The 21,846-nt window shown below is 33.9% G+C and overlaps 9 protein-coding genes across 9 annotated transcripts; 4 read left to right on the top strand and 5 right to left on the bottom strand.

The window, feature by feature from the left end:
• Window positions 1-179: 179 nt before the first annotated feature.
• On the bottom strand, window positions 180-2,897 carry APL5 (Apl5p; the record flags this gene model as incomplete). The annotated part of the gene is made up of 1 exon (XM_071054949.1): window positions 180-2,897. One exon carries the CDS (start codon window positions 2,895-2,897, stop codon window positions 180-182), a length of 2,718 nt encoding a protein of 905 aa, XP_070909642.1.
• A 498-nt stretch (window positions 2,898-3,395) lies between these two features.
• OXR1 (Oxr1p) lies at window positions 3,396-4,247 on the bottom strand (the record flags this gene model as incomplete). The annotated part of the gene is made up of 1 exon (XM_071054948.1): window positions 3,396-4,247. One exon carries the CDS (start codon window positions 4,245-4,247, stop codon window positions 3,396-3,398), a length of 852 nt encoding a protein of 283 aa, XP_070909641.1.
• A 793-nt stretch (window positions 4,248-5,040) lies between these two features.
• RPL7B (60S ribosomal protein uL30) lies at window positions 5,041-6,398 on the bottom strand (the record flags this gene model as incomplete). The annotated part of the gene is made up of 2 exons (XM_071054947.1): window positions 5,041-5,764; window positions 6,388-6,398. 2 exons carry the CDS (start codon window positions 6,396-6,398, stop codon window positions 5,041-5,043), a joined length of 735 nt encoding a protein of 244 aa, XP_070909640.1.
• Window positions 6,399-7,799: 1,401 nt separating this feature from the next.
• On the top strand, window positions 7,800-8,555 carry RNJ42_04782 (Smr domain-containing protein; the record flags this gene model as incomplete). Its single annotated transcript, XM_071054946.1, has 1 exon — window positions 7,800-8,555. The coding sequence occupies one exon, from the start codon at window positions 7,800-7,802 to the stop codon at window positions 8,553-8,555; it is 756 nt and encodes a 251-aa protein (XP_070909639.1).
• A 440-nt stretch (window positions 8,556-8,995) lies between these two features.
• RNJ42_04781 (uncharacterized protein) lies at window positions 8,996-9,418 on the bottom strand (the record flags this gene model as incomplete). The annotated part of the gene is made up of 1 exon (XM_071054945.1): window positions 8,996-9,418. The coding sequence occupies one exon, from the start codon at window positions 9,416-9,418 to the stop codon at window positions 8,996-8,998; it is 423 nt and encodes a 140-aa protein (XP_070909638.1).
• Window positions 9,419-11,080: 1,662 nt separating this feature from the next.
• Window positions 11,081-12,541, top strand: YIG1 (Yig1p; the record flags this gene model as incomplete). The annotated part of the gene is made up of 1 exon (XM_071054944.1): window positions 11,081-12,541. The coding sequence occupies one exon, from the start codon at window positions 11,081-11,083 to the stop codon at window positions 12,539-12,541; it is 1,461 nt and encodes a 486-aa protein (XP_070909637.1).
• A 1,912-nt stretch (window positions 12,542-14,453) lies between these two features.
• AFT2 (Aft2p) lies at window positions 14,454-15,755 on the top strand (the record flags this gene model as incomplete). The annotated part of the gene is made up of 1 exon (XM_071054943.1): window positions 14,454-15,755. The coding sequence occupies one exon, from the start codon at window positions 14,454-14,456 to the stop codon at window positions 15,753-15,755; it is 1,302 nt and encodes a 433-aa protein (XP_070909636.1).
• Window positions 15,756-16,275: 520 nt separating this feature from the next.
• Window positions 16,276-17,301, bottom strand: TPK2 (cAMP-dependent protein kinase catalytic subunit TPK2; the record flags this gene model as incomplete). Its single annotated transcript, XM_071054942.1, has 1 exon — window positions 16,276-17,301. One exon carries the CDS (start codon window positions 17,299-17,301, stop codon window positions 16,276-16,278), a length of 1,026 nt encoding a protein of 341 aa, XP_070909635.1.
• Window positions 17,302-18,067: 766 nt separating this feature from the next.
• CIN1 (Cin1p) lies at window positions 18,068-21,232 on the top strand (the record flags this gene model as incomplete). Its single annotated transcript, XM_071054941.1, has 1 exon — window positions 18,068-21,232. One exon carries the CDS (start codon window positions 18,068-18,070, stop codon window positions 21,230-21,232), a length of 3,165 nt encoding a protein of 1,054 aa, XP_070909634.1.
• Window positions 21,233-21,846: the final 614 nt, after the last annotated feature.

Raw genomic sequence — 21,846 nt, 5'->3', positions numbered from 1 at the left:
TCGCGCGTTCGCGAAAGAACGCAAATTGTCACCGGACTGGATTCTTTAATAGCAGTGCAAGTTAAGAAATCTTAGAAGTTCATATTCTCAATTTCCTATCAGTTTATGTGATGAAGAAAATATGTATGTAATTTATATATCAACAGAAATACAAAATATATAAATGCAGTAAATTTTGTTCATGGGTTCTCAGATAGTTCTTTCTTCTTCTTCTTGGATTTCTTCTTCTTATCTTTGCTATCTTTGTCCTTCTTTTTAGAGGTCTTTTTCTTCTTTTTCAGAACTATTACCTCATCTTCATTGTCACCACTCAATTCCTGTTCCATGAATTTCTTTCTAAGCTCCTCCAAATTTTGTTGGTCTTGATCTTCAATATCTTCATTTAATTTACCATCTCTACTTTTATCACTTGTAAAATCAAATGACTCCAACTTGGTTGGTTTCTTAAGTGTTATTTTTTGAGAAGTTTTAATATCATTTGGAGTAGAATGTTTTCTCACCCTAACTGATATATTACTGCCAGATGAGTGAATTATTTCATCAGAAATTACTGAAACTTTCTTTTTCCTTTTGGATTTCTCAATATTCTTTTGCACTGTTATCTTTTCAGCACCATCTTTCATACTTGGTGTATACGGTGGATCATTATAATCTTCACTATTTTGATTATTTCTTCCTTTTTCAAGTAGCGGTTCTTCGTTCTTCAAGTAAAATGGATTACCTTCACGGTCGATATCTACCTTGTCGTGAACATTTAGAGGGGCAGTGTCATGTTCATTTTGTATGTAAGTTGTATCATCCTGACTGAAGATATCTGAATGTAAACTATCACTATCCCCTTCGAGACTTTCATCCTGGTCAGAATCCTCCAGCATGTGATGTTGTTCCATAATTATTTTTAGATCCGTATCATTTAGAAATGGTGTAGACAAATCCATTTCAGGATCAAGTTCTAGAGCTTGCTGTGTACCATGTGCAATAGGATTTAGTTCATATGAGTTAAAGAGGCTTGGTAAGATATGGGTTACAAGCATTGGTAATTGACCTTCAGATGATGAAAGTGATTCTTTACACAACTTCAGCAATTCGAGGAATTCAAATGATCTTTCCTGAACTACGAAATCACTTGAGTTGCCTAATATGTCCAAAAAGATAACAATTTCGTCAAGTACTTCCTTGACTTCATCCAATGAACTACCATGTGTATTCGCCCATGACGAGAAAATTTTTATAACAGCTGGTATTGAAATTGCTTGCAATTCAACATCTTGAGATAACCCTTTAGTTATAAAAAACTTTACTAATTCGTTTCCATTTTCGATATATGAAGAAAATTCACCTAAACACCAAATACAGGCCGATAATATACTCCCTAGTTGTTGGTCAATAGTTGGTATAAATAATATGCTTATTATATTAGCAATAGTACTATCACGAACATCAGGTACCCTAATCAGAACATTCTTCAGTTGTTCTCCAATATCATATCCTAACGACTTATCGGACATATCTTGAGATATTATTGCAAGGTCTTTCAGTACGGCGTTGTACCACTCAAAGTCAGGTATATTTTTGTAATTTTCTGTAGAACTTATTTTCAATATCGTTCTAACCATCTTAATCTTATAGGACTCAGGAATAAGAATCTTAATCTCTCTCTCCGGATTAAATAATGATTTGTTGTCATTTACTGATATGGTATCCTCATCAACAAACTGTCTTAATAATAGTGAAACCACTTCCTTTATATTATTTTCATCAACAATTCCTATTAATAGCTCTAATACTTTTGATCTAATTGAGATATCAATATCTGATAAGAGTTTAATTATTAGGTCAGAATACTGCCCAATAAAGTTTGCATTAATTTTGCCAATCTTGTAAAACAACACACAACTTATGTATCTTAAATTAGCATCCGACGATGTACAAAACGAATATAACGTTTGTAAACATACTTTAGCCGTACTATAATCGTCTAATTCCAACATTTGGCCCTTGACAATACAGTTAATGGACTCATATAGGACTGACGTTGCCTGAGTAGATTCCATTAATTCTAGCATTTTCGGTAACAATTTTGGTCGTAGTTTTTCTTCGATGATTGAAAGGTTCTTAAATAGTTTTAATAATCTTATAATAATCCAGTTGTTTTCAATAGTAGTTAAAATTTCATAAAGTAAAGGTGAAAGAACAACAAAAGGCTTTGGATTTTTTTTTGACAATTCACATATCACACTTACTGTCGCTGAAACAACTGACATATCGTCATCCTGAAGCATTTCCACAAATTTATCAAAATTATCTCTTAATGCTTCAGGATACTCTAGAAAAACTTTGAATAAGGCAGTAACTGCCTTCTTTCTAACGTATGGTCTGGAACTAGTCAGCATAGTAAATAAATCGTCAGTCACATCGGCTGCCAAAGAAGGAGTGATCATCGATGTTAAACCACTCAATGCAATACCTACTTTAACAATGTCATTTCCTCCACCATATTTCAAATCCTTTCTAAGTAAGTTGGTGGCCAACATTAGAACATCTGAATCTTCATGAAAGCACTGGGAGGCTGCAAGGTAACCAACTCTTTTTTGCTGTAATTTGGAGCTACTCATAACTTCAAGAACTTGAAAATTGGCCCAAGTCATATCAAATCCATACATCTCTAAATATGCTAACTTAAGAATTGCATTAGTCTTCAATGTCATGTCTGGTGAGTTGGCTTCCTTCCTACATTCACTTAAAGCTTCTGTAAAGAATTTTTCTAGCTTTTCAGGGGTCTCATTATTGCTTCTTATACCTTTGATCAAATCTTTCAGAGACTTTTCGAAAAAGAATCCGAATGGCCTTAATCTCTGTTTAACATCATCTGCCGAAGGAGCGTACAATGATGTCATTACTTTTCGATTCTTATGCGAGCTTGCTCCACTGACCTCAAGCAGTAATCAATTAGAGTATGCTAATCTATATTATGTTTATAGGACAAAAATCTGTACAAAACAATTCCTATACTTGAAAACTTGAAATTATCAGTTTTTTATAAACCATTTGAATATAGATTACCTTGACCTTAAAAAAAAGGTACTTTCCTTTCCGAACGTTAGAAAATTAACTGATTCCGAGAATGGCTAACTAAATAAAAAGAGGGAAGCCGCACGTGACATAGGTATGAAACAATTCCTCATTGAGCACTTCATCTTTATCTCAGTATCGTTTTAACATCGAATGCATATCTACAAACATATAAATCACTAGTACTACATCTATTTTACTATTAGCCCTCGCGAAAATAATGCTATTAAGTTAATTTGGTGAGCTATAAAAAAACCAATTTATGCCAGCCTCCATACCATATGATAAATAATTCTATGTAGCCTTTACTAGATAATCTTCCATTAGCCAACCCGCCAAACTTCCAGACCCATTATTGTAAATTTTGTACCCTCTTTACTGAGTATATCATTTCCATATGTCTGCGTTGGATTTGTTACTCCTCTCATTAAACTATCATCACACCATAAGCCATAGTGACCATTACCTGCACCCATAGATAAGAATTTAGATGTACAGTATATCATAAACTCGTTAGCGCCAGTATAAGGATAGGCACATAATTTCCAAGACATTTTTGAATCCCGACTTTCTTCCTCTTTTAATGGTTTATCCGAACCCACTTCTTCATCATCGAGGTCAACGAGATTATACTCGGGTTTTATTAAATCTTCTGAATTACTTGGTTTCAGTATACGTTCTTCTACATTCTCCATTTTCCACAAGAAACATTCTCCATTGCCACTATAACGCATATGCTCATTAGTATGAAAAGGTTCATTAGAATATGCACCAAATATGCCATTCTTTCTATCCTTGATTACTAAAACATATCCAACTCTCCTAGGAACGCTCGATTCCGGTTTCACTTTCTCGTATAAAGAATGAAGTGAGGCTCCGTGTTGTTCCAGACTATATAATAGCGTCCATTCCTGATATAACTGTATCCTAGTAGGCATTAAAGGTCGCAGTTCGTCACACATTTCTGGAGTTAAAAGTCTATTCTTCGTTTTCGGAGAGTATCCCAACAAGGTAACGGGCGGTAAATAATCATCATCAGTCATCGATGAAGCATGTTCCTTTTTATGTGTTGAGGTAGTAGGAAATGTGCTACGTCGTTCTATAGGGTTTGGAGAAGAGTCTGAATTACTCCATGTAGTCTTAAGTTTATTAAATGCATCTTTCATGTTGAACATTTTCTAAATTAAATGTTTGAGTACTAAATTTAAAAAAATTCACAAAAATAAAAAAAAGCAGGGCAAAATTAGAGTTGGTATAACTTAATTGATCGATAACCACGATGCTTATCGTTTTTAGTAGAATTTATCGATAAAACCTCGGTCTCCTTATTCTAAATATATTTTGTAAACAAATTTGTCTGTTTCCCCCAAATTAATTCCTCAGTGGCGAATAATTTAAACGGTTTTCTGCTTCTTTTAACCTATTTATACATAACAATGTAGAATTTACTTGTTAAGTAACTACTTCCTGTTGTAAAGATTATATCATCACTAACCATTAAAAGGGACCAACTCCTTTTAACGACCTTTCCTTATTACAGTGCATATATATTTTTCAGCTCAGTGAGATTCGCACTGCCTCTGCCATAATTAAAGATCGCGGGGACAATGGGGCAGAGCTAAGTTTGAAAACCTGGTTCTAATTATTGTTTCACGTGATGTGATGAAGGAAGAGAAACATTCATACATATAGATATATGTAAATATATTCAACCATGCAGTATATTGATCAATTGAATATTGCAAGATTTGATCAGTAAATATCTAGCGTTAGACTTCGAATTTGCGTTTTATCTATTGTACATTGAAAGTGTTCGTTATATATATATTTATAATTGGAATGTGAAATGAAGAAGTGAAAAAAGTAACAAAATATAATTAAGGTCGAAATAAAGTAAAAAAGTTAATATGATAAGAAAAAAGGACCTAAAGGAGTCCTATGAATGTCAATGCTTTAATACTATATAACTTAGTTCATGGCCTTAACCAACTTGTTGATGAATTGTTCACGGTTACCGAAAGCACCACCTTGGATGAAGTGCTTGAACTTTCTTGGAACACCCCAGCCACCAGTTGGGTTAGACAACTTGAATGGCCACAAGAAGTTGTTAGCTTGCTTGAAGTGTGGACCGACGGTGACGATTTCGTGGATCAAGTCATCGATGGACAAGATACCGTACTTACCCAAGTTGGCTTCGACGATAGCGTTGTCAGACAAAGCAATTCTTTGCTTGTTGATCTTACCGAAACCTCTCTTGTAGACCAATTGTCTAACAGTAGAGTAGGATGGGTAACCGTAAGCAACGTATGGTTCGATCAACTTCAACAATTCAGTGGTAGCCTTGGTAACCTTGACGAAAGTACCAGAGTTAATTTGAACCAATCTCAACAATTGTAGAACCTTTCTTGGCTTAGGTGGGATCTTGTTGATACCCTTGATTCTGACAACGAAGACCAACTTTGGTTGAGCTTCAACGTAGTAAGAACCAGCAGCCTTGGCTTCACGTTTAGCATCGATGACAGCTCTTTCAGCAGCCTCGTACTCCTTTTGGTAAGCAGCGTTTCTTTCCAAAATAGCAGCTCTCTTTTGCTTGTTGGAAACTCTACGGGCAGCTCTAGCCTTCAAGAACTCTTCGGACTTCTTTTCGTCGTACTTAGCCTTCTTCAATTGGGTTTCTGGTTTTAGAATCTTTCTATACACAATAAGTATTTTTACCCATCTAACTATTTCTTTCGAACCAAAGTTTTCCTATAAGGAAAACATGAGACAACTGAAAGAATAATAGAATCAATAAAAAATGAAAAAATTGTTAGCATTTTGAACACTTTGTTTTTTATATACAGAGTATCATCTAGGTTTTTTATAGCTGGGGTCCATTTTACATTAACCCTGGAAATAAAATAGATGATCTCATCATTTTTAAGAAAAGTTACATCGAACTGAAAAAACACCACTTTTCATTCGATGATATCCTGAAAACCGGAAGTATACTGGAGATCAAATCATATGAAAGCGTTTAAAACTTTCTCGGTGATTTATGTAATGCAAGAGTGCATTTGATCAACTAGTGAATACTTTCGCCTGGCTATGAAGCACAGATTATTCAGAATTTTAGAGAATAAATTCTCTCATTAGTGATAAACAATAATGATGTATGCCCAAACAATATTGTTTACCATTTAATAAATTGTTAAACTAGCTGTAATAAGTAGCTGTAATAATACCACAGAAAACTGATAAAATTTTCAGTTCTATAATGTAACTTTCTTTCTTTTTATCCACAATAAATTGGATATGAATCTTTTTTAAACATACTCAGCAGCCATTGTTGGATCTTTGTTTAGTTGTGGTTATCTTCTCAATTGATAAAATGAATGTTACAAATGATTTAAACGCTACAATTATATATCAGACACTAACTATTGTATTTATATTGAATGTCCCAATGTGTGAAATTTTTTTTTCCATCTCGAAAAAACCAATTTTTTCACCCATAAATGCGTGGACAATGCTAAATATCCTCTTTGAGAAAATATAATTTTTCTTTAGCAAAAATTTAAAATGTTCAAGATGGAGGTATGGGTGTTGCAGTATTTGTGACTGTGACTGTCTGTTCTTCAAATCTCTTTGAAACTATAGATCTGCAGCGCTTTCACAGCAGCCCATTCGCAGAGGGTACTCTATAAACTACGGAGAAGGCACTAGATGAGAAAAATAAAGATCAGATCTAGGGATCTCGTGCATTTTATTGTTTACATTTCCACGATAATCGCGAAAATAAAATGTTAAAAGAAAAGAAAGGAGATATTTGTAGTGTATGTTATTATTTGATTCTTAGATAATCCAGCGCGCATTTAAGATATTTTAAGCTTGTGTTTTTAAAATTTTTCATCAAGTTATGAACATACAACATCTTTAATATCTTTCAGAAAAAACGCGATGCTCATCGAGCATTTCCTTTCCTATATATGGGGCCTAAAAGAAAAACCTCTATTTATAGAACAGAAACATGGGTTACACGATTGAGAGATATCTAAACTAGGAAAGAGAAGGGATTTGTTATCGCAAACATCGCTAAAACGACTTTTAGTTCTCTAAATGGAACATCATAATAATTTGAGTAAGGAAACTAATAAAATATAATAACCTCTAGTAGATGTTATACTTTGAAATAATATTTTTATACTGGTTATAGTTAGAATATTTTTTTTTTGATTTTTTTTTGATTTTTATATATTTCAATTTTTGTATCTTGTTGTACAAGTTTATTCGTCATATATTTGGTGTCTTTAAAATCACATTTTCACTTAGAGATACCAAGTATCATTAACAAGGGGGAAAGAATAACAGAAAATTATATATAAAACCCAAGCACCTAATTATTTCATGAGAGCCTTACCATAGACCATAATAGTCCTATTAATTACATTGCAACCTTGCTCACAAGTTCAATCTTTTTCGGAGCCTATACTTTTTCTTCAGCGGACTTAGCAAAAACGCTTACGACGCTTTTTCGTCCTTTGGAATTTTCTTGGCTTTGTTTGTTCTTGCCCGTGAACGTGTTGTTAGGGCTACGGATAACGGATAGCATCATAAAGAGAGTAAGCATCACTAAGCGACTACTGGTATCACTTTTAATTAAGTTGTTTTTGATATCTATTTGGTTCTCCTCTTTACTTATCAATATAGCTCTTACTGTTACGACGCCTAAATTTAAGACGATAAAGATGGACACCGATGTTATAAGGAAACAACAAGGATTAGACTATAATCACTCAGTTGACAATGAATATCAGAGATTACGTTCAAAGGCAAATATGGCTATGAACCGAAGGAAGGAGATGGCTGATGAGTCTCAACTAGCTTACCAGGCTGGACAAAAAGACAAAGCGCATGAATTTAGTGTCAAGTCTAAGGAGTACCAAGCTGAGGCAGATGACTGGAATAGGCAAGCTGCCGAATACGTCTTTCGGGAAAATAATGCCGACTCCCATAGTAATGAAATTGATCTTCATGGTCTTTGGGCCAAGGAAGCCTTATGGATATTGAAAAGAAGATTGGCTTATGCTGCTTCACATGGAGAAACTTCATTACATGTTATTACTGGTAAGGGAGTACATTCAGTCAATCATGTAGCTAAGATTAAAGAGGCCACCATGCAATTGTTCGATGCCCATAAATTAGACTATTACATCCCTTCGAATAATAAAGGTGTTATAATTGTTACTATAGAACGAAATAAGATCCCACAATCTTGGGAGTTTGATGAATATAGTTCTTTGGAGCAAGCTCATATAAAATCACAGCAGGATAACTACTATCACTCGACTGCTGAGCCGCAATATCACAAGCCTCATCAAAATCAAAGCACTCACCAAAATCAAAGTCACCACCAACAACAACAGTCGGAAACACCAAAGAAACCATTTGGTGTATTATTTGTGGTAGTAAAGAGTATCTGCATCTGTTTAACGAGTGAATAGTTTTATTCTTAAGAATCAAATATCAGATGTTAATTATTAATTTATTACACTGTGATGTTCGTTTTTCTTTTTTTTTATTACGTTCGTACCCTTACTAATTTTATTTTCTATGATTATAATCAAAAAATTGGTAATACAGACAAGTGAAAAATCATTGTACCATAGGTATTGTTTTAATCATCCGCCTATTATTTGAATACCGAAGTCATTCTACAATTATGTATTATATTTAAAGAGTTGTATTATATATATAAAACAGAAAAAAATATTTAAAAAAATAGCATACTTATCACAACATATATCAAATGTACTAATATATAAGGTTTTAAATAAACAGATCTCACCTAATACAAATATGATTGCTTTATTTGTAATGTTGATCTTGGACCGAAATCGTTAAAACTTTAAACTAAAACGAACAATACGCTATGATTATAAAACTATAAATCATCAAGAAAGACGAGTACTTGTTTTACTGTCGTCGCAAGAAGCCATTGCGTTGATACTAACATGATTGATCCATAAAACAAACTTGGAAAATTTGGTAATTGCTCATTAGATTTCCGCGAAAGCAATAGGTATCCTAATATGTTTGAATTTTCAGAGTTCTCCTTGTTAGTAGTTATAATTTCTTTCTGATCTAGTTCAAGGTAATTTTTTAGTACTAATTCATGAATTTTGTTAAAATTGATACTTAGTTCTTGGACGAGATAATAATTTTCAGTTATTTCAATAAGAAAATTTGTGGCAGAAATGATGTCCAAAACTTCCAAAACATAATTATTGTTATCAAAATGACGGGTTTTTGAGCTAATTGTTAGATTTTTCTTTGGGCCTGTATAGCTTCTAAAACAATAACTCATCAAACCAATTTGCTTCAACCAGCGTGTAGAAAATAAAATATGAGTAATTATGAGAAATGAATGCATTTCGCTAAAAACAAATACACTTTGCCTTCAGCTTTTTTATGTTACTTTTATTTTAACACATAACTACACTCTTGATTGATTCTACACCAATTCTATTTACATCGCATATATATATATATATAGGAACATATATTATCTAAACTGTAATACCGGCGGCTACCTTCCGCGGCAGAAATTCTATCAATATTTAGTTTCTCACGTGATTTGTACAGGGTAACGTGCGTGCCAGTTAAGTAATCCATTGCAAAAAGCTAATTAAAAGATTGTTGCCGTGTGATCCAAGTAAATGTTTAAAAGTAGCACAACATGTCTAAATTACGTCCTCATGGTCTGAACAATATTAGAAACGGAACGGACCGCTAAAATAACCTGTGATGGGGATAATAAGACAATTACCGAACATTTTATAGGAATTATTTATGTAGAATTATTTATGTCAATCTTCACTGCTGCTGAAGCCCTTTTTCATCTTTCTCCTGGTTGCTATTGCCGTAAACCGCGGGGCAGTAAAATGTCTCAGTTGCTCTTCTTCCGCAAAGAGCAGAATCAAATAGTGTGGGGGAACTTGCGTATTGAGACAAACATGACAACATCAGAGATAGATAATGTGGCGCTACCACCTGGACAAATACAAAACAGACCTCAATCACCATTATAATGACAGTATATTTATTTGATTGCGGGGGGTGCATACATTTTAAGGTAGATGCCATCTCTAGCTTAAAAAAAAAACTTTTTTTCAAAATCGTGATAGGGGACAGTAAAATCATCGTACCAATAATTTTATCAGCCAACGTCTATTTTCCGAACTTTTTCAATTCCACCCCCGCAATTAATTTCTTCTCTCCTTACTCACTACATTTACCGTGCGCACCTGTCTTAGCGTATTTATATACATCACACATAAGAACAATTCACCAAGCGCATTTTCGGGGAAGGGGTGATCTTCTAGAAAACTACGCTCTACGCCCATTTTACTAATTCATACTGAAAAAAATAATAAAATAGCTAATCTACGAAATATGTCTTGCCTTTGTCTACCCCGCGTTCTTTGCAATTGTTCCGTGTTGGGAAGGAAAATAGCTTCTAGAAGGTAATCAACCAATATTTTTCCGATGGTGGCTATAGTGCGAAACAAGGGAGCTTTAGCCTTCAGAAAAGGGAGAAGGTGATGAAGTAGGGGGGGCCACAGAAGAGTTCGGTTCAACTTTCTTTGTGAAAGAAGGGGATCTGTCTTCATTCACAGTAATAAATGAAAAAGAAAACTGCGACCTTCACACTAATAGAGAAAACGTACAATTATTTAGGACAAAACTTAAGTAATACCATTCAAATGGCACTCTCCTGAAAATGTTAATGGAAAACAACAAACAACTTATGCACTTACTTCCAAAGATGACAAAAAAAAAAAGACAAAACAGAAAGATAGAATTATTCCTATATAAAAGAACAAAATACTATCGATTAAAACTTCATTTAATTATGTTCAATATCTCTTTTTTTAACCTCTTTGTATAAATGTAGATATTCTTATATTGGAAAAAACAAACTAATAAATTAAAGTATAACGCCAATAAAAAAATTAAAAAAATAATTATGGGTCTACCTATTACGCTTTACCAGGAAGACTTAAATGGTCTACAGTTACCACAGAAGAGAAATCTTGACCAATTCATCAGGGAGAGATTTCCCTCTGTTGTTTACCCAGGGATCAACGATTTACGCTCGCTGCAGAGAAGAAGCGGCGTAATACCAATGCAACCTTTATCACCTAATGTCAGACAAGAAATTTACAGCTATTTTGTTAACAACAACAATAATACAACACATACAACAGAAACCAACGATCGCTATGATGACTTTGAATGGAATTTTGCTATGGATAGATGGAATTTAGAAAATAATCTAACTGTCGAATGCAGTGCAACTATACCTGATCTATCTAGTTACAAGACAGAAAGAAATTACAACAATACACTTTGGCTCTATTACACTGAATCTAATAGCTATGGCGAATTCTACTTGTATGACACTATTAACTGCAATAATGTGAAGATTCATTTGGACCATTCTATGATCGAATCATCTGATGTATTAACTGCTATCGATGCTAACCAGATTAATGATAACTGCTATCACACACTATTAGGCTTTAAATCTGGTAAATTAATATTAATTACTACGAGTCTAGATTCTGGCACTCAACAGAACAGTAGCTCAAGAGACATGGCTACATCTAGGAGTACTTCCGACATAATATACGAGAGTCGCACCAGTACTCATCCTATAAGAAGTAATGCACGTTACAATGGTATTCTAGAAGTTAATGCATCCTTGCTCCCAGAATATGCTTTATCTTTTAATATCAAAGAGGGCCTTATTGTAAATAAGCTGAGTGATGGGTCTCTCCATAAAGTTACCATTCCATACAATGCTACAGATTTTGCAGATGTGGAAGGATCTGAACTTATTGCTAAGATTAACTTCCCCCAGTTTGTACTTTCGAATGGTGTACAAGTGTGGAACTACGATAATATTCTACAGATAAACTCCGCCGATTTTCCAGTCGACCACGAGGTTAAGTTTTGGCTAAAACCAGATGAAAGAATTAGAAATATCATGCCACTTCCATATAGAGATCATCTTTTCTTAGTGACATCTGAAAGAGGTGTGTCAGTACCATTGAATCCAGACTCAAACTTAAGTCGTGGGCGCAGTGTTGGTGCAAACGGTCCATCATATACCGAAGTAACGAATGTTCTACCTGTTTTTTCGCTAACAGAGTATAATGATAATCAATATCAAGTGGAATCCTTCAATAATGACAAATATTTACTAGTAGCTCAGCAGCACCTATACAGCACATCATTGACGATATATCAAAACTGTAGCAGAAATCACGATTGGTACACTCTTGGTTTTATTGATATCAGAACTAAATTTAACATAAGTAAGGTTAAACAAATGGCAGTTTTAGATTCACAACCAAATGGTCCTCCTCAACTCACTATCCACTGTGATGACGGTTCAATCAGATATTTTAACATAACTATTTGAGAATGTTTTGACATGTTTTATGAATTTTTAATGTTTTCCCATTTTTCTTTCTCGAATTTCTCGTTGGTTCAATTGCATGTTTAGCAGTTGACTTTTTTTTTGCATCAATTTAATATCCTTAATCATCATATATAATATAAATATTCATCTCTTAATAATTTCATTCTATATTCAAATCACGCTAACATAACCTGATCTGAAAAGAAAGTTTCAACTGTTATTACTCTTTAAAATTTTTAGTTAATTGTAGGTCACATATTTGAGTGAGAAATATATTGATATGATTAAATATAAACATTTCGTTCAATATTACCTATATCAGACTTACCCACATTTGACGTGAAGGACGCATGAGGTTTTAAAAAATTCGGAGAGCTATCTTGATTCATATTCATATGAGCATTTGACGTCATTTTTGAATATTTCACCGTCTGATATTAGAGGCCAAATCGAATTGAAGGCAAATAATGACAAGCAAAAGTTCTAAAGTGAATTACTAATTACGGCCAAAATAGTGCAACAGTATAAACATAGGTTATGAATAAACCGAGTGAACGGGTATCTCTTAGTGAACTTATTGAAGTTAAACGGGATATATGTTGAATATTACCACTGATTCATTGAGATTCATAATTCTGAACGTCTATGTTTACCATATTCTTATTAATTCAAGTAACATATTGGAGAAAATTCAACAACTTTATAATAAGAACACACGCAACAATAAAAAAGTACCTTAAAGTACCAAATCAAATTTGTTATTGATGAATGCTCACGTTTATCTCCGCCCCCACCTTCATGTGCGGATATTAGGAACTCCAGCTGGAGATAAATTTTAATATATCTCTCATATTAACAGGTCAGTATAGTGATCCTCCAAAACACAAAGTTAACACTGCTACTTAAAAACGTTCAATCCAACCCCTTAACTTCCGATAAATTACAAAAAACTGGAAAAATGATAAATATATTAGTAATTCAAAAAGGGCAAAATACTAAAAACAAAATAAAAATACAAAAAAGAAGAAAAAAAAAGATTACACCTACATGCATATGCTTGGCTCTTAGGGGAGGCATTATTCCGAACTCCTTATTCACTGTAACAAAGAAAAAGATTGCTTAATCCTGAACCCCGCGTTGCTGACCCATTCATTCCAGGAAAATCACGCATTCAACAAGGGTATATCTCAATGTTTACCTTAAAATCCATTTCTTTTTATTCCTTTGATGCCTAAGATATGGATATAACGCTTCCAATCCCGTAAGTCCATGTATTCAACATACGAAATATTCTATGTGCCAGGTAATCATCTTCCCAGGAACGGCTTTTCTTCACCAACCAGAATTTGATATGATCAGTAATTTACTTCTGACACATAAATTTCAGTAGCGCTTTTAGAAAATCTGTAAATGGAAAAAAAAGAAAGAAAACAGGAAAGGTTGCCAATGTAGAACGGAAAAAAACATACTTCTTGACAAGTATATCAGGACCCTTGGAAACTTTCTGTGCATCAACTAAGAAAACGCGTAGAAAAATTGATTATTAATACAAAAAATATGTTTCTTATAATTAAAAAAAAAGAAATTTAAGAAAATAAGCTTGTATATTATTTGACTTTAGTTAGCAAAAACATAATGAAACATAGATTAAAATAGGTTACCATGACCGATACCAAAATAATGTCATATATATATCTTCTGAATCAATCGAAAAATGCAATTGTTCTCATGTAAAATTTGAGTTCCCTCACTGATGACCAACCAACGCAACTCTAAATATATATTCTTAACTACTAGCTGTGCTACAAAAACTACAAAAAGACCGAATACAAATCTTCAATTTTTGGGAAGATAAATAGTAATCAATACAAAAACTCGCTACGATCACGGACAAAATACTATAACCATAACTATGAACTGTAAGTTAAGAAAAGGAATTCATAGGCGGTCACTTGCCGAAAGGTTGATCTGCACGCCTGAAAAACTTAAGAATGCTATGGCCAAAAATCAGAGCAAACTGATACATCTAGACCCAGTACCACATTTTACGGAGAAGCTAGACATTAAAATTTGGCTTCAAAAAATGTTTTTCCCCATGGGTATTGATATTGTTATTGAGAGATCAGATAAATGCAAAATAATATTCAAATGTAAACCAAGTGACTATAGAAGTCATGAGCCCAAGGAATTCAGAGCAGATGAGAGCGAGGATAACAAACGACGTTTGTGTCCCTTCAGAGTGCGGGCTACCTTTTCCACCCAGCTAAAAAAATGGAATATAGTCATTATAAACAATGGCCACACACACGAATTGAAATTCAAACCTCATTCAGATGAATACGCAAAATTTAAGAAAAACCTAAGAGATAGAGGGGATATGGAAACGTTAAAGGAGTTTGAAGAGCTGGAATATAAATACAAATTAAATCTTCCTACTGAAAACATGTTGCCTGGAAGTAAAATAGTTCCTTGTGAATGCGGTTTGACACAAGAGATTAAAACATTGAATAATATTTATCTGCCGCTTAAGAAAGATCCAATACTCGAGGAGATAGATGTCACCAAATTCATAAATCCTCAAGGAAAGTACTTGAAAAAGAAGATAAAGAAGCAAAAAATTTCAAAACCTTACGATACTAAATATATTAAATGTAAACCAAATACTATTAGAGAAGAACCTAAAATTCAAAATAACCTTACTGACTGTGCTATTAATGACGTTAATGATTATGACTGTGATAAATATTTTTCCGATATGCTAGAAAAGGAAACATATGCTGATATAGTTGATTGCACTATTCTAAATTTTGATAATTTTAACGAAATAGATTTTACTGAAATGTTTAATAAGTCGAAACAACAAGAGCCTCCTACAAAATCGTCGCCTATTATCACTTCAAACGTAAAGGTTGGTGTGAATTCTCTAGTGCCATCAGAAGCCAGTGTGCAAGAAAACTTGCTCGATCCAGAGCTATTTGCTGCACTTGGTTCTGATACAAGTTCTACCAGCATAGATGAATTCATAAAGATGCCCCATAGTGAGCAATCGTCACCAATCTCACCGTCGTCTGATTCTATAATCGAAGTAAAGAGTGCTCTTGATAATGCTATTGGTATTAATCAAAATGAATATTTTAACAAGTTTATTGATTTTTCACAAGCTGTTGTCAAGAAACCCTATCACGAAACTAATGAAACCGTCTATAACCAATAACGTTATTATGGTATAATAATAATAAATATCTCGTACGTAATGGATAAATATTTTTTTTCTTTTTTTCTTTTTCTATGTTATTTTCTGTTCCCGTGTATATTATATACAGTTGTTTTATGGATATATTTGCTTTAGACTATTAGAAGAATTGAATGTAAGTAACGTTCGTGGCAATTTAGTTCATTATACAATGCCTAAATACATTTAAGAATAAAAGTTCATTGAGATAAAGAAGAAAGGACGAAATATCATTGTAAGAATAAAGTGCGTTCGAGAAAAAAAATATTTTACTCTATTATTAACAGTTTAGGATACCAGATATCTTATTCTGTCTTTCCTTCCATTTAATATTTTGTAATTTTTTTTTCTTTCTTTCTTTCCCTATAAATTTAGATAAAAACAACATTAAGGATTTAACCTCGATCTTCTTCTGTTGTGATTGATTTTTTGGAAAAGCAGATTTTGTACATTTTTTATTTTAATATAATCTTTTAGGTGTTACTAGGGTGTTATATTTTATTTAAAAGTCCGTAAAGTAACTTTCACCGTATGGATCAGGACCTTGAACACCATAGTCTAACTGTTCCTCAGGATATTGATCAAACAAAGAAGTATCTCCTACCCCAGAAGTGATTGGTGGTTCATATGGGGTTTCGATATCTTTTGCCAAAAGCTTCTCCCAAACAACCTCTGCAAACCATGGATGATCCTTAATATCCTGTGCACCCTTCTGTAAGTTACCTATTCTTCTAGTTAAATCGGCAGTCAATAACTTGCTCAATAAATCTACAACATCTGGGTGAAAGAATTGTGGATAGACAACTTTACCGTGCAAAATCTTTTCATAAGTTTTCATCGGAGTCGTATCGTAGAAAGGCGTATAACCAGCCAACATTTCATAAATGAGAACACCGAGAGACCACCAATCAACAGATTTATTGTAAGGCTTTGTAGCGATGACCTCGGGAGCGATATAATCTGGAGTACCACATAACGTCCAAGTCACCGTCTCCACTTCCTTAGCGAAACCGAAATCTGTAATTTTTATATGCCCATTTCTGTCCAACAGAATATTTTCAGGCTTTAGATCTCTATAGATAATGTTATGGAAATGTAAGTATTCTAGAGCCAATGTCACCTCGGCAGCATAAAATTTAGCGACCGGGTTGGGAAATCTTTGAGACTTCCTCAGCAACGTGAACAACTCACCACCCTCGATATAATCCATAACCATAAACAAGTTCCGCGAATCCTGGAATGTACCCCACATCCTGATCAAGAAGGGGTGCTCCACCAACTTCAACATCCTCCTCTCATCATTAGTATGCTCTATCTGCTTCATCCTCACCACTTGCGCCTTCTTTAAAACTTTAATCGCATAGTATCGCCCATTGTGCACAGACCGAACCAAATGAACTCTCCCAAATGATCCAGTACCAAGCGTCCTCATTATCTGGAAGTCCTGCAACGAATACTTCCCCTTCGACACAGTAGACCTCTGTGCAAGTAACGTAGACCTCTGCGAATGGTCGTCTTGTGTAGCCATCTTCAATTTCCTCCTTTTCCTTGGCCTCAATTCCCACAAAACAATTCTATTTATTTATTTCCTAACTTTCTAATTTCTAATATAATATCTTTTTTTAATAATATTTCTATTTTATTTTATTTTATTTTATTTTTTTTTTTATTTTTAGTTCCAAATGAACAAAACCCTTTAAAAAAAAAATATTATTCTTTTTAGGTTTTTCTTGTTTCCCTTTGGAGTTTCTCAAAAGGAAGGGGCTATAATGAGTCTCTCTCTTTGCTCTTTGGCTCTATATCGTTGTCTTCCGTCCTTCGCTCTTTGGTCTTTGTTCTTTGGTGCTCTTTCCTCGCAACCACTACCACATTACAATACCTCAGAGTAATCTTCTCCCTCTACTACTACTAGACAATCTCTCTATCTCTACTACTGCTCTTCTTCTCTTGGTAGGAATTTCCCTCCACACACACACACACAACAATAATACATTTCCTTCTCTCTCTCTCTCTCTCTCTCACTCTCTCTCTAGAAGATATCCCTTTTTTTTTCTTTCTTATCCCTTATTTTGTATCCCTTTTTTTTCTTTGGGATAAAACCCGATTCCCCGGAATTTATTTTTGTGCACGTGATACTTCTTTTTTTTTTAATTCCTCGCGAGTGTACAAATCGTAAATCGAAAAAAATCGAAGAATCACGTGAAACTCTTGATTATAAGAATGTACCATCTTGGGTATCATTAGTATAACTACAATAAGCAAAGGCTTGTGACCATCTATTAAAAACAATAGCAATGTCTATAGTACTGATAGAGGATGGCATTAGAAGTATAGAAAGTTATGATATAGAGGTATTGATTAGGAACATCGATGAGTTTCAACAGGATCCATCGCTCTTAGAACCAAAACTGAGTGGGTTTATCAAGCTATTGTGTGCGGATTTCTTTCACGTGTCTATCGAGACTCAATTGAGAATCGCTACTGTGTTCTATACGTTGTCCAAAGTGTGCTCTCACAAAAGGACGTGTATACAATTGCCATCAGATATTTACTATACACACCGTATCATTGAGAAGATCAAGGACTATGATACCATCGTCAGTTGGACCACTGACAATATCCTGATACATAAATGGCACTACCTTTATTTACTGTGGAGTTGGTTGCAACTGATATCTATGTCGCCAATGGTGTTAGCTGACCACAAGGAAATTCTCACTTTCGTGCAATCATTCCAGACAAATAACAAACACTTTCTGACATTGGCACCCATACTTTCAAGGACTGTAGCGGAGCTGACTGTCAAAGATGAGTTAACACTTCACGAATACTGTACCGTGCTCTCAAACAAGATCGAAACTGTCGAATACAACAATTTACTCACAATCGATAACATACTAAGAATAATAAACAAGAGTAATTTACACTTTGAGAAATATAGCAAGGATGAAAAAGTGATCAATCTGTTCTCCGTAATATCTATCTACCACTCAAAATCATTGGTGCACTCTGAGAGAAGCTCAATGATTCTCGCAAAGATATTCCCTAGGCTAACAAGAATATACCTACACAACAGTGATTGGGAGAAGATCGAAGATGTCATCTCGTGGTACTTAAACAATTTGAACTCGAACTTCTCAGAAGTGAGATTCGCTTTGGCAAATTCATACCGAAAGATCGTAGACACGTTAGTGGCTAAACTAGAACCGGAGGATATCTTGCCTGACCTGTTACAAACTAGGTTGCGGGAAATTGTATTGATTTTCAACAATAACTCATGGGATAATATCGACACCGACCACTTACATTCGCTATTACTACTAATTGCCTTCAACATGAAAACTATAAATAATGAGCTTCCCTTCTTGATTAACGATATTATAGAAAAAGTTGTACCCAAAGCTTCAAGATTTCAACAGATGCGATTAAACGTAATTCAGGGTAAACAAATACGAGATGCTTCTAATTTCATATGCTGGTCTCTATCAAGATGCCAAAATATCGATGCCGAAATGATCTCGCCCATAATCCTACATTTATTGATATCATCATTATTTGATCACGATTTTTTAATTCGTAAGTCTGCTAATGCAGCCCTTCAGGAAGCACTAGGACGTAAAGGATCCAAGGTTCTGGATAACAATGCTATTTTAGAGATTATACAGTTACCAATATCTGACTTAAACACTACTTTTTCCGGCAACTTGATTAAACTATTTTCAATACTGGGTCATGACGCTCCTCAATTTTTCAGCTTTATTTTGAATTGGCTTATAAATTTTGGCATCTTTGAAAATTTACGTTTGGATAATGTTCTTCTAGCCATCACTGCTTTAGTAAGGCTTATAAACGCTTATCCCACTGAGATTCTCGACACCTTTTCTGTCAAAGAGACATTACTAGAGTTAGCAAAAAGTAAAAACTCTATGTCAAAAATACAACAGTCTAAACTATTATACCTGTTACTAAAATTAAATATTGTTGTCTTCAGAGAAGATGTCTTAACATTGGAATCAACACTTTGTGAAGCACTATTAGCATCCTCAAAGAAAAAGCCCTCTAATGACGAATATTTTATATACCTAACGATTTTTGAGTTTTGGTTCCATCATCTAAATAATGGTTCTTCATATTGTCTATCTGAAGAAGAGTGTAAATTGTTTTTTCACATCCTACGCTCCATGAGTATACAATCCTTTGGTTTTGAAGTTGTCGATGAGAAGTGCAAACACATAGTGCGTAATCTATCGCGTCAAGGCCGTTTTGAAACAGATGCAGCGGAACGTTACTTCTGGGCAGAATTTAAAAAATTTCTGAGGTTGAACAACTTTTTCATAAATGCTTCACTTCCTTTTATCAATTCCGATCATTTCTTCCTAGTTTTTAGTGAGGTGCTTCCGCACTTAAACTGTGAATCAAAATCTGCCATCTTGGACTCTTTGAACCCCAATTTGAAATCTATGGTCAATGGAAGCGAGAATGTGCAGCTATTATCATTATTGGTACGATTCCTTGATGATTACACCATTACCGAACAAGGGGATGTTGGAAGACTGGTTCGTCATAGTGCATTGAAATTAGTTTCAGATAACTTCACGGTATTTATGACTGAAGGAAACAGTCTACAAGAATTAGCTTTATCCTCCATAGTTCGTTTAGTGGCCGAGCCGGCATCAATAATTCGAGAGAAAGCTATGGAATTCCTTGTAAAACACTATACTATAGATGACGACCTGAAAATTGATAAAAAACACGATATGATTGCTCTAGAACTTTTAGAGCTTTTTACTGGAGATCTTGAAAGATCTTTTTGGTGGGGATATGTTCTCTCCGGAGGTGCCATTTATTCAACAGATGAACAACTTGTCGAATCTTTGGATTCCTTCCTCCAATATTACGACTTACAAGAAGAGGAAATGAAACTCCAAATATGCAATAATCTTGTTCGGATAATACCCAATTCTAAAACTATCATAGAATATAAGAATAGGAAAGCTGAAGAGGATGAAATTGGAATAATCAGATATGACTTAATTAAATTCACTATCTCTGCCTTAAATTTTTGGAGAAGGATACTAGAATCTAACCTAAACATTCCTCCAAGCTTCAACTTTCAAGGGTTTTACGCTAAAATTTATAATATACACCTTATTTCATTCAATAATAACCTGAAATCCTCCTCAATAAAGTTATTTCCCCTACTCTGCATATCCTATCAAAATACTAATAACAATGACATTCGTGCGTTTTCTAACACAGTACTTAAGAGGCTAATATTTTTGCTGAAGAGAGACATTAAGGAAAGAAACTCCAAGAAAAAGCTCAAAAAATTATGCATGGAAGCCATACTTCAGATTTTAATCTCCTACCAAGCCCACGCCCAATTGAAAAATTTCCAAAATACAGAGGATATGGACAACCAAATCTTATCACTTCCTGATAGTGAAATTCTAATTTAAACAATGTCATTAACAGTACATATCAAACAATATTAGAGATATTTTCTAAAAACCAGCATGAGATATGTTCTAGGGGCTATCTTGAATGGTTATTAATCAGTTAAATATGTATACTGAACCTGAAAAAATTCCTCTTACTCTCTTCATCTCATACTTCATCCATGATAATATCTTTTATATAAAATCAATCATGGAATTTATATAACTACCTTAAAATTGACTTTTATGAGATGCTAATAGCTCGGTTAGGATATTATATATTCTAATTCAGTCCAATACATTTTCATTTAATAAGTTCTTGCAAATCGTTCATGCGATCAGGAGGTTGACAAATATTTTTCAAGTCAAAACGTTAAAAATCATTATATTTCGACTATATTAGAAGTCGTTGGGTAACTGTCTATTAAATTTCGTAATGGACTTGAGGGTTCTTAGAAATATAAATGAATTCAATTATTACGCTACTATAATTAAAAAAGGATCATTATTAATGAATAAAACAGCACCTATTATATACATTCTTGACAATTATTTTTATTTTTTTAAATTTTTTTTGAGTATCTCAACATTAACATGCACTATACACAATAAAATGTCTAAACCATGAATTTCTT

The sequence above is a fragment of the Nakaseomyces bracarensis genome, assembly GCF_045282275.1.
Source record: "Nakaseomyces bracarensis strain CBM3 chromosome Unknown Scaff13_0, whole genome shotgun sequence".
Taxonomy (NCBI): domain Eukaryota; kingdom Fungi; phylum Ascomycota; class Saccharomycetes; order Saccharomycetales; family Saccharomycetaceae; genus Nakaseomyces; species Nakaseomyces bracarensis.
This window is presented reverse-complemented; position numbering and strand designations above follow the sequence as displayed.